This window comes from Garra rufa, chromosome 20, assembly GCF_049309525.1.
Source record: "Garra rufa chromosome 20, GarRuf1.0, whole genome shotgun sequence".
Classification (NCBI taxonomy): domain Eukaryota; kingdom Metazoa; phylum Chordata; class Actinopteri; order Cypriniformes; family Cyprinidae; genus Garra; species Garra rufa.
In genome coordinates this window covers 28,385,176-28,398,651 of record NC_133380.1, presented here as the reverse complement: position 1 = coordinate 28,398,651, position 13,476 = coordinate 28,385,176, and the positions used below count along the sequence as shown (strand labels likewise).

Below are 13,476 nucleotides of genomic sequence, written 5' to 3'. Positions count from 1 at the left end.
CATGTAGCATGAGTAGCATGCTTTTTTCATGTATGCTGCATGGCTTCATTTTGAGTTGTTCTTTATCTTTTAGCGGTCCGGAATGACAGGAATAAGAAAAAGAAGGACATAAAAGAGGAGGTGGTTCTTCCAGAAAGCTACGAGCTGAGTGGAGAACTGGAAGAACTGGTTAATAAAGTCAGCAAAGCACACAGGGAAACCTTTCCTTCGCTCTGCCAGCTGGGAAAATACACAACTGTGAGTTCTGAGCTCTCACACAAATTAATATTCATATCTTCCTTTCTTCAGTCAGCTAAATACATGCCAACATGAGCAAGAATGTGTGGGCCAAGATCATGCAACCAGAAAGACAGACATACAGATAAAACATACTGTCTTTCTGTCTGTCTATATGAAATATGAAATATGGGCATCCACTGCTATAAATGCTTTTTGAGTGCTTTAAGCTTCACACAGTGCCAAATGAAAATATAATCATAGCAACAGAGGGGTAATGAAAATGTTCAAAAATATTATTTTTTTACTGAGATTATAATATCTGTATGCTAGTACGACTAGACGTAATTGCAACTGGACAGATCTTTAAATAAATAGTTCAAAGTAAAATCTAATTAAAAAAAATGAATTACAATTGTGAATTATGAATTTATGTGCCTGGGATTTTCATTAGTCACAATTGCATTGTAAATATCATTATTAAGTCAGAATTGCATTACAGATATGTGCACTGTGTATTAATAATAGTTACATTTTTCAACTATTCAAAACATGTAATTATTAACACCGAAACCTCTGTCCATCTACTGCATATTGCGTATTAAACTTGCTAACCTGTACTGCTGCTGTACAAATAAATATATATACAAACACATTTTCACATGTTACTTACCTCTTTTTCAGAATTCCAGTGCAGATCACAGAGTTCAGCTGGATCTTGGACTTTGGGATAAGTTTAGTGAGCTCTCCACAAAGTGCATTATAAAGATTGTGGAATTTGCCAAACGTCTGCCAGGTTTTACTTCACTCACTATTGCAGACCAGATCACCTTACTGAAATCTGCCTGCCTTGATATACTGGTAAATACAACAGAAACTATATACATATTATCCACAACCTAAAATAAACAACAAAGATGTTTTGTTGTTCAGTTTGATGTTTTTGGGGCAGTTCAAGCAAAATTCATTCTTGCATTGAAAAACAAGATGTAACACAGGGGAAGTGGGTAGAACACATGGTTTAAATTTCACTACAATAGATGCAACTTGAAGGGATATTTCACCAAAAAAAATCTGACAATCTATCTCCATTTGTTCTAAACCTGTATGAGTTTCTTTCTTCTGCTGAACACAAAATAATATATTTTGAAGAATGTGGTTTACCAAACCACACATAGTTGATGGTAGCCACTGACTTCCATAACATTCTTCAAAATATCTTTTTTTTGTGTGTGTGTTTAGCAGAAGAGAGCAACAGTTTTTGAACAAGTGGAGGAAGTAAATGATAATAGAATTTTCAGTTTTGGACGAACTATCGCTTTTAAAGCCGCTTCATGCTGCATGGACAGTCATGGACGAATAGCAACAGACACGTTCATCGGGTTTTGTCAGATTATCGGTTACCCCTGTTGCCATTGGTTGGCACTTGCTGTCAGCTGTGGTCTGTGTCGATTTGTGCAGTGTGAATTCAGTGCACATGATGTGGGATTTTGGAAAAAAAAAAAGATATATACATATAATGCATTGTTTCCTGCAGATGTTGCGGATTTGTACTCGCTACACTCCAGAACAGGACACTATGACCTTCTCAGATGGACTGACCCTCAACAGAACACAGATGCACAACGCTGGTTTCGGCCCACTCACAGACCTGGTGTTTGCTTTTGCCGGGCAGCTCCTGCCTCTGGAGATGGATGACACAGAGACAGGGCTCCTTAGCGCCATCTGCCTCATCTGTGGAGGTACTGCTGTCTCTCAGTGTGTTATTTACTTCTTCAACTCCTTATAGATAGAAACTCAATTACATGGGGAAACTATGACTTAACAATAAATAGCTGTTATAGTAAAATCTTTTGAGTTCTACTTTGATGTTAATACCTGCTCTGGTTGTCCTGCTTCTTTTATAAACATTGTCCGATTTGACTTGTTATGCCTTTCTGTGACTGGATGAATGATTAGATCGCATGGACCTGGAGGAACCTCATCGGGTGGACCAGCTACAGGAACCTCTACTAGAGGCACTGAAGATCTACGCTCGCCGACGACGCCCCAACAAACCTCACATGTTCCCACGAATGTTAATGAAGGTCACTGACCTCCGAGGCATCAGCACTAAAGGTATGCGTTGTTTATGTCTGTATGGTACACAATATGAAGAATGTCTGGAAACTTTACACTGTAATATGTTTAAAGCGCATTTTGTCAATAGCTGCCGACAGCACCATCTTGTGGTAACCACTACTCGATGCAAACTCTATTATGGGGTGTCCAACCCTGTTCCTGGAGATCTACCTTCCTGCAGAGTTCAGTTCCAACCCTGATCAAACACACCTGTCTGTTATTATCAAGTGCTCCTTCAGGTCCTAATTAGTTGGTTTAGTTGTGTTTGATCAGGGTTGGAGCTGAACTCTGCAGGAAGGTAGATCTCTGGGAACAGGGTTGGGCATCCCTGCTCTACTATATGCTAGAGGTCTTCAACCAAGCAGGTTTGGGTCCAAAACTTAAAAAAAAGGTTGGGACTGACAACCTGGGTTTCTTTTTATATGCCACTTTCCATGATTGCATGTCCAAGAACTGACAAATTTGGGTCAGGTACTGATTTTAGAACCGAGAAGACCTCTACCACACACTATTGATAAATATGTAAAAAAGAAGAGATTAAAACCACAAAATATAAAGATGATAATATTTGTGTGTTTAGGAGCAGAGCGAGCCATCACTCTAAAGATGGAGATCCCAGGCCCAATGCCTCCTCTGATCAGAGAGATGCTGGAGAATCCTGAGGCCTTTGAGGAGAACTCTGATTCTAAAGACACTGGTGCTTCCGCACCCCTTCCGCCTCCTGCCATCCAGGCCATCAAACGCGAGAGGGATGAGGAATCTGCTCTGGAGGATGAAGAAGACGAGGAGGATGAGTGTGCGGAGGAGGGAAAGGACAGAGCAGGGGACAGTGAGGATGATGAATGGGGACTCCTGCAAGTGGATATGGGCGGAGCTAGAAAGAGTGCAACTGGAAGAGCACAGTGACCGCTGGAAGACTTGTATGTATGCGGGTCTGATACATACAGACAACAGTGGCCAACATTGTATTTCAGACACCTGATCAGTTGATACAAACATATTTATCATCATTCAGTCAAACAAACAATATAGTTACTTTTCCCATAATCCTCATTTGACAAAAACATGCAACTTTGCACATCTACTTTCCCTCAACTATCCAAAGTCAGTAAAAATAAATAATAAAAACTGAGAAATTGTCAAGAACATGCCAACACTGTTACTTCAGGCAGTGTTTCTCTAACTAAAAAAAAAAAAAAATGAAAAAGAGTGCTAGACAAGAGATAAGCCACTGGGCCATATCTGGAAGTTACTTTTTGTATGCATATTTGTACTTCATTTGGAGATGCCAAATATTTGAAAATGGATCCCAAAGCCTTGTTCTGTAAGGGAAACATTTTTTATGACTGTATATGGATACAAAATCAGAATTGATCAATGAGAAAATAAACAACAACCACATACATGACCAATTCAACTAAAAAAAAACTTTTTCTAGACATACTTTTACTGCATAATGTAACTTTGTACTTTTGATGTTGCATTGTCTCAGTTATATTTCATTTTGTATATTTTCAGCAACTCTATGCTTTTTCTGTGTTTTTTTTTTTTATATGTGTTATTGATGACATGCCTTTTTTTACAAAACAAACTAAATCCACAGCCCTACAGCCATACTACTCTACATCTGAATTTGACACTTACACAAATTTTAGGGTTTGGGGCATTAGAAGATTATTACGTATAATTTTAGATTGAAAAAAAAAAAAACATTATTACAAATCAAACCTTTTACTCAGGGCAAATCAAGGACCAAAGGTGATCTACAATTTTCATAGATCAGAACATGCGTGCACTATTCATATATATTTTATCTTCAGCTATGCTATATCATTAAGCAAAAAAAAAAAAACAACTGAAATGTAACATTTTACTCTGGGATCTAGAACAGTTGCATGATTAGGTATTAAAAGCAATAATACACTGATATGTTATACAATGAAAGAACTCTAGAGTGTCAAATATGAGCCGAACATCTCAGCAAATATGAGCAGTGGCGTGCACAAGCTGTTAATTTCAGTCTCATAATAATACATTAACTTCTTTGTAGGTAGGTGAAGAAAAATATTAAAATTATGATGCTATATAATATAAGAGCTCCAGCAGATAATAATAATAATAATAGTAATAATAAATTTGAACCAAACTAAACTATAACTAATACGCCAATTTTCAACTCTACTATACATTTTCTACAGATGTAATGTACTATGGTACTATAATAGCAATAGCAATAGTGTGTTGGAGAACCATATATTCATATTCCATATGAATATGAGAATCATTCAATTGCATTGTATTACTATCGGATACCATCATTGTACCAATAATAGTAACAGAATACAGTAAAATAACAATTTTTTTCATAGGAATATAGGTCAGAGTATAACCAACAGTGAGTGAAACACACACCAAAACCTTTAGTGTTATCATGGTAATACAATGGTATTAAATGTAATGCTATGCCACTGAATGATTATCACATTCATATACAATGGTATTTACATGTTAATCCAAATGTACCTCAAAACGTCAAAGAATACCATGGTATTACCATTGCACATGTCCAGTAACATGATATTACTCTGTTAACAGTTTTCTGTAAGGTTAGAAAAATCATAGAGTAGGGTGTTTTTGATTATTAACAAGATAATTAGTATTTTAATTTATAATTTTCAGTATCCTTTTGTCCTTCCGCCCATGCTGAGGACTGTGCACGCCACTGATAACAACGTTATACCTCCTCACATGACAGAACAGTGTTACCAAAACAACTCATAAGCTTCTGATTGCTGCATATATAGAAGAAGCACAGTAAGATATTTGGGATAGAGCCATATGGTTTAAGGTTGTAAGCTGCGTGCATGCATACTTGTATACTGTATACTATTTGCTTAAAACTGTAAAGATATCTTCTTTCTACTTTCATCTTTCTACTTTTGTGTCACTGCAAGCTATTTTATTTGAATACATTAAGAGGATATCTCAGACTTTTCAACTTTTTTGCAATGTTGTTCTCTTAAAATGTTTTTAAATATAGACTTGCATCATAGGCTATACACGCTCTTTTATTTATTGCTTATTTATCCTCATCTTGTTACATTTTCTGTAGTCAGTGATGCACGTTATGATCTGGGTTTTTGACCCCTCCCATAAATCTCTGTCTGTCTCTATTGATATCCTTGATGTTTAGAGAAGTATGTCTTTATTTTCTGCCAATGCAATGATCAGCCAATATTCAGATATTGTTAGACAACAAAATAAGATAATTTCCATAGATTTCTAGTTTGTAGAACGGAATGAATGCATGATTACCACAGAGTGTGCTGGATAAATCTGCAGTGGTCATAAAGTCTAGCAGCTTCATGTAAATGCACTGATCCGGATACGTGACAGGGTAAATATGGCCTGCAGCAGTAACGGTGGTACTCTTTAGAATTAGTTGATCTCCAGTTTATGCTCCCATTTTCAGACCAAAGACATATTTGCAGTTTAAGTTTAGGCATGTACATGCACCCACTTATGGTGTACATTTTTACATAAAGCTGTTTTAATTACCAAGGGAACATAGCCATGTCTCTGGAAGTATGATAAAATTCCCTAGAAATGCATTAACTCTTCCGTATCAGTTCAATTCTGACAAATGTATAATGTAGCAGTCCATGGCAAAGTGTAATTCAATAAGGCCACAGGATATTAATGTTTTTCTTTTATATACGTCATGTCTGTTTTGTAAATTAAACATGAGATATTGGATTTAATATCAGAAACCTTTTCTTTTTTCCTTTTTTTAAGTAGTGTTAAACTTTTGTGCTTGTATTTTGTCATTTAGTGCAGTAGAGGTCAATTTTTTCCTTAATGAAGAATGTTTTTTTAGGTGGTTTGGAATATGTGTATATGACCTGTATGTTTATTTGCATTATTTGTTGCTAAATTTGTCATTTTATTTGTGACGTTGTCTCTCTTTTGGGTTTCAAAACATTGGAAACATGGTGGGTCATTTAAGGGTGAGAACTGCTAAGGAGAATACAGAAACAAGTTTGTGTTTTAATGCACATTTTTTATTTTACAAAATAGTTTGTGTTAATGATCTTTGTGTTCTGCTTACGTCTTTAACTATGGTTTCACAAAAGCAGCCTAGGTGTTCTTTCTTATAAAAAAAGATTCCCTGTTTTTTGGCACCATGTTTAAAATATAATAGCATTTAATGTTTGTTTGTATTTTCATCCATGTTTCATCTCTCTATTCTAATTTTGTATTTTCTTGTTTTTAGCATTTCTCTCAGTCATGTGCCTTGCAAGAAATATCCCAAATGCCTTGCACAACTTGCAATTGTTACAAGAATCTTACTGTACATGCAAATGAAAATCCTTAAGACATAGATAAAAGTGGTATTAATGACTTCAAATGATGTCCACATAATGTCTGGCCACCTTTTTAAAAAAATATATGTTTTCTGTATTTTGCAAAGCTTTGTTTTTCAAATGTTTTGATTTTATAAAGAAATTTCTCATCAAATTCTCTACTGTCATACTTCCCTGCTAAGTTAAGAAAGGCAACTTTTTGAGGTGCCTTATACAATCTTTATCTTTACTGGGAATGTTTCTTAGACCCAGATTTTGTTTCATCCTGCTGTCTCATTTTTTGCCTTTTTTGCTAAATTTACCACACAATCAAAGATCCATTAAAAAGCAGAAAACATAATTATTCAGATAATCTAAATAGAAAATCTAAAAATAAAACAATATGAAATACAAATCAAAAACTTTCTGCAAAGAAAAGGTACAACATACAGGATAGGAACTCAGTAGTCTTTAATTGTCACAGATAAGGGCACTGTTTTGTTATTTTTTATTTTATTAAAACAGTAGAGTAGTATCTAGTTATACATACAGGGAACTGAGACTTAGCTGTACAAGACTTGCTTAGAATGAACAATTTCATCATATGAACTGCCTCTTAATCTTAAGTACATTTTTTCCCCTAATTATTTATTTATTTATCAAATCAAACTGTTTTCAAATAAAACCTACTTAGCTCTACAGTTCTCTAAAGACAGGATGGCAAGTGATATAAGGTGAGTTTTACTCATCTGGGCTTTAGCAAGACGCCAAACTGCAAGAATGTCCAAGGGAATTGTACTCAATAAGGGAAGTCTGCTCAATAACAAGTTGCTAAATGTTTGTTAGATAAAACCAAATTTAGCTAGATCTTGAAAAGAATGGACACTATGTATGATCACTTTCCACGTTCAGTCTTAGTGGCCAGTGCCACATCAAGTGCAGCGCAGTGTATGGAAACTGAGAAAATTAGGAACAAAATACAACAGGACAAAAAAATACTGCTATAATCCACTTTCATGCTAAAGGAATTAAAAGCTTCTGAAACTCATTACTAAAAATGTAGTTTTAGGTAATTATATATACATAATATTATTTTTATAATGTTATGATTGTGATAGGCAGTTGCTAGAAATATCACAGAAAGAGTCTGCTACTACTGTACCAATATTTGTTACAGGACGATATTATACTGGAAGCCCATGCAGCACTGAAATTTCAAAGCAAATGCGTAGGACGTCTGTATGCATCTCTTATTTAATGCTTCTGTTACAAATAACCTAATTTAACACATAAGATGTGCATCATTTGTTTTAGACTCCTTGGCACCACACCAAATATGCTTTTGGTTAGGAGGGTCATTCTTCACAATAAATAGAAAGAAACAGAATAAAACTAAATACAGTTGCAATCAAAATTATTCAACTCCCCCAGAGTCTGCAGTACTTTACAAATGTTTTTTGCTCTTTCTGAAGATCCAGGACTAAATTGCATCTACAACAGTTTTCTGGCATATTAAAAAGTGATAATGTCAATATATAATTTAATGTTTTTGAGTTATAGGATTTTTTAATAACACAGCTATGTCAAAATTATTCAACCCCTATTCAACATTGCTGTTTTAAGACTGTTATTTTTATGGTCAGGAACAAAATTGTCTTAAAAATTGTCTTAAGCCTTTACAAACTTATTCAAAATGGAATTAGCTTGGGGTGTTACACATAGTATACTCTTAGTCCATACATGTGCTGATAGGGAGTAGCAAATATGGTAAAGTCAACAAAGCTCACACAAAATCTATAGAGAATAAATAGTTTGCTATATTAGAAAGTCTAAAACTACATGAAGATGTCTAAAACATTACAAGTTCCTAGAGACACAGCTGGCAGCCGTATTCCTTAGATTAATGTGTGTTGAACCAGAAAACCTTTGAGGCTGTTGAACAAAAAAGCACAATATCATAAAATGTTTGATCAGATCAACTGAGAAAAACTTGCAATGTACAGCCAAAGACTTGCAAGATGACCCAACGAAAGGAGGAAAAATATTTCAATGCTGTGTACAAGAAGAACACTAGACAAGTGTAGTCTTCATGTTGAGGTATCTTGCTGAATACCACTCTTGACCAAGAAGAACAAAAAGGCTGCCTTAAACATGCCAAAATTCATTTGGATAGACCTGTGGAGTTCTGGACGATTGTTTTATGGAGTGATGTGTCCAAACTGGAACTTTTTGGGCTTATGGATGTAGCAGTATGTCTCGTGCAAAAATGACCAAGCTTATAAGCAGAAGAACACCAGCTCCATCATCAAACATGGAGGTGGATCAGTCCTGCTATGGGGTTGTTTTACTGTAGCAGGAAGTGGAAAACATACCATACAACCATACAAAGGATATCATTGATTTATGAAAGTATAAGGCCATTTTGTCAAACATTGTGATGCCTTTTGTGCAATGTCTGAAGCTAATAATCAATGGACTTTCCTGCAGGACAATCATCCCAAAGTATATGTTCAAATCTACTTACGCTTGGTTCAGGGATCAGTCATAGAATGTTTTTAAGTGGCCTTTTCAGTTTCCAGATTTAATTCTCATTGAAAATACATGGTTGAATTTGAAGCAAGCAGTGGCAAAGTAAAAACAAAAGATTATCAGTGATCTGAAAGCTTTTTCAGGGGAGGAATGGCCCAAGATTGCAGCAGAAAGGTGACAGAAGCATCTAAACACTTCCAGGCAGTGTTTATTGGTGGTTTTAAAGAATAAAAGATTCCACACCAAATTTACTTTCTGGGGTTGAATAATTTTGAACATGAATGTTTAGAGCCAGTTCGATTTTTTGTCATTATTCATCAACTTACGTTCTCAGAATTACTCAAATGTGTATTAATAAACTTTCTTTAATAGTTTACTCATGCCTTTGTTGAATTGTTTTCACAAAATGTTGTTCTCTGCAGCAAAATGTCTTGCAGGTCAAGGGGGTTGAATAATTTTGATTGCAACTGTAAATGACTGCCATAATTAAGGTTCTTTGAACAAGATCGATAGTGTGCTTCACAGGATAATATAAGGTCCATGCATTTAATTATTTTTTTTTTTTACAAGCTATAGCTTTTAACAACCTCATTTACCTGACCACCACAAGGGCTGTTTCCATAGTTACTTAACGGCAGTGGGCATGTTAGTAGGGTTCTGGTCTATTTTATTCCCTTGTTTTATGTGCCTCTGTCTTCATGTATATTTGATATGCTAGAAATAAGGCTACAGTAACATAGCAATGTAAAACAGTAAGGACATGCTGAGGACAAAGGTGATTTTCTTGATCCATGGCTATTTTTTTTCTTGAATTTTGCGCTTGATCTTTAAAGGAATAGCACCTAAAAAAAAAAAAAAAACTTTCAGTAATTACTCACCCTTATGTTGTTCCAAACCCGTTAGACCTTTGCTTGTCTTTGGAACATAAATAAAGATAATTTTGCTGAAATCTGAGAGCTCTCTGACCCTCCATAGACAGCAAGGGTCCTACCAAGTTCAAAGTCCAGAAAGGTACCAAGAACACGGATAAAATAGTTGTTGTACTCTCCAAAATAGCGCTAGGGTGACATGGAGGAGAATAATTGTTGAATAAAGTTTTTTATTTATTTTTTTATTTTTTTTGTAGCTTCATAAAATTACGGTTGAACCACTGATGTCACATGGACTATTTTGTCAATGTTCTTGGTACTTTTCTGAACCTTGAACATAGTTGGACCCTTGGTGTCTATGGAAGGTCAGATAGCTCTTGGATTTCATCAAAAAAATATCTTAATATGTGTTCCAAAGACGAACGAAGGTTAGAACCAGAAAATCTGAGCATATCACATCAGTCCTCAGGTCTTTACACGGGTAAACAGTTACATTTAGAATTGTTTTTGAAGTATTAAAACTTAGTATTTATTTGAAGTATTTAAACTTGCCTTGCCTTTGATGTGGGTGGACAACAGGGTATGGACTTTCTCACTTGATGAAGTGTTATTATGGATTATGAACTCATATGTTGGCCAGAAGTGACTGTTTATAGCTAAAATGAACTATTACTTTAATGTGCTGTTACAACAGTTTTCTCATGCTTTCCTCTGGAAACAAAATTAAGTCTCACATTTGCTGAATGTATTTTACATCAGTAATTTTAGTCTTCTTGTATTAGTGCTGGAAGGTTTAACCAGCAGATTCCTGGAAACTTAGAAAAATAGTAAAAGAATAAGACTGGCATAAACCTGCTCATCTGTGAAACGACCGATGCCCGAGGTGCAAAAAAAAAAAAAAAAAAAAAAAAAGGTATTAAATAGAATTAAATCCATTGAGGGTCCACCCACGCCTTCTCTGTTTTTAATTAAGGGCCATCACTCTGCTTTTTATTTCTTGCTTAAAGGTTTAGAGAAGGCAGTAAAACAAGGCGTGTGCCACAATTGATTTCATAATGAGAGAGAAAGGAGTGAAAGCACAGTAGAGAAGGAAGTTTAAATGTTTTTTGATTGTAAAGGTTACATATTTTTCCATGATTTTTTTTCTTTTGTCTATTGAAACCATTTAGCAGTTATAAATCAATTTAGAGCCTAAATTTTGAACAAAAAAAGACCAGACTATATATATGTCAAGTCACTTTAATGCCAAGTACAAGACTGCATTATAATTAAATACACAAAATGAGCATACATGTTGGAAATGACCAAACCACAACTTTTTTTTTTTTTTTTTTTTTTTTACCAATTCAAACCGTAACTGATTTATTACAAAAAGGAAAATGGAATTTATTTTATTTACTAGTTTTATTTATTATTATTATTTTTTTTTCGACAGCATTGCAAACTAAGAACAGAAAAATGAAATCACCTCCTTGGTTAAGATTGCTGCCCCTCTGACTACTCAAAAATATTGCAATCCACACCCATTATTCTGAATCATAATGTAATATAATAGCATTAATGCCTTTTTTTCTATAAATGGAAATCTAGAAAATGTACCTAAGTTTACTGTATATCACCTTATTCTTAAGGGAAACTCTAATACAGCTACTAATACAAACCCATTACACTATTGCAACACCAAAACCTACCACTACGCTCACATACAGCATCTTTTAGATTACATGCTGGCTATAAAATAAGCCATCTTGGAAATCTGTTTTGTTATTTCACACTGATCAGGAGCACATGATCATGCTCTGATGTAAACAAGTTGCACACAGGTTCTTTCCCTTTCTACCTCTTGTTCACCAAACGGGGACATCAGCAAGATCACTGTTGGGGAGGCACAGAGCAATGTTATGAGACCTTTAATTTTTTCAGTTTTGTTATGTTGCAGCCTGATGCTAGAATTGTTTAAATTCTTTTTTTCTCTCTCTCATTAATCTACACTCCATACCGTATAGTGACAAGGGGAAAACAGAATTAGAGAAATTTCTATACATTTATTAAAAAGATTATAAAAAAAAAAATGAAATATCACATTTGCATAAGTATTCAGATCCTTTAGTCAGTACTTAGTTTAAGCACCTTTGACTGCAATTACAGCCTCAAGTCTTTTTGGGTATGATGCAACAAGCTTTGCACACCTGGATTGGGGGATTTTCTGCCCTTCTTCTTTGCAAATTCTCTCAAGATTAGTCAGGTTGGTGGGGACCATCAGTGGATGGCCATTTTAAGGTCTCTCCAGAGATAGGATAGAGTTCAGCCCACTCTAGGACAGTCACAAAGTTGTCCCTAAGCTACTTCTGTGTTGTCATTTTCATGTTGGAAGGTGAACCTTCGGCCCAGTCTGAGTTCCTGAGCGCTGTGGAACAGGTTTTTATTGAGGATATCTCTATACTTACCACTCTATATATCTCTATACTATAATGCACCATTTAGCCTTCCCTCAACCCTGACCAGTCTCCCAGTCCATGCTGCCAGCACACTTTACTTTTGGGATGGCACTCTGCAGGTGATAAGAAGAGCTGTTTCCTTCAAACATGATACTTAGAATTGAGGTTCATCAGACCAGATAACCTTGCTTCTCATAGTCTGAGGGTCCTTCAGGACCACACTGTGCCACAAAGCCCAAATCGACGTAGTGCTGCAGTGATGTTTGTCCTTCTTCAGGGTTCTCTCATCTGCATATATGACCATGGACCATCAGGCTTCCATTTGAGAATTTTTCAGTGCAGCAGAAATTTTATTATAGCCTTCCCCAGATCTGTGCCTTGATACAATTCAGTTTTTGATCTCTGCAGGCAGTTCCTTTAACCTCATGGTTTGGTTTTCACTCCAATATGCATTGTCAGCTGTGAGGCCTTTTATAGAGAGATGTGTGCCTTTCCAAATCATGTCCAATCAATTTAATTTACCACAGGTGGACTCTAATCAAGGTGTAGAAACATCTCAGCAATGATCAAGTGAAATGGGAGGCACCTGAGTTAAATTTCAAATTTTGTTGCATGCTGAATACTTATGTAAATGTGATATTTACAGACATTTCTAAAATTCTGTTTTCACTTTGTCATTGTAATGAATGGATTGTAGATTAATGAGGAAAAATGAATTTAAACAATTGTAGCATCAGGCTGCAACATAACAAAATTAAAAAAAAAGTAAAAGGGGGTCTGAATACTTTCTGAATGCACTGTAGCAACAATAAATTAGAAAGAATGGAGTGAAACACATTGCAAGTTGTAACATTTCTAAACGCTTTCAAAACTGTTGAAAGTGAACAGAAGTTCTAAGCACAGGAACACACTGTTCCTGAAGTACACAGATGTTGGCAGGCTTAAGTTATACAATACCGC

At 35.4% G+C, this 13,476-nt stretch overlaps 1 protein-coding gene across 1 annotated transcript in view; it reads left to right on the top strand.

Annotated features, from left to right (window-relative positions):
* rargb (retinoic acid receptor, gamma b) overlaps window positions 1-6,855 on the top strand; it is a 63,487-nt gene extending 56,632 nt beyond the window's left edge. The window contains exons 5-9 of the mRNA XM_073825643.1: window positions 74-237; window positions 901-1,077; window positions 1,754-1,958; window positions 2,176-2,334; window positions 2,918-6,855. Of these exons, the coding sequence (XP_073681744.1) occupies window positions 74-237; window positions 901-1,077; window positions 1,754-1,958; window positions 2,176-2,334; window positions 2,918-3,243 (1,031 nt within the window). The 3' untranslated portion in view covers window positions 3,244-6,855. The remainder of the gene's footprint in view (window positions 1-73; window positions 238-900; window positions 1,078-1,753; window positions 1,959-2,175; window positions 2,335-2,917) is intronic.
* The last annotated feature ends 6,621 nt before the right edge of the window (window positions 6,856-13,476 follow it).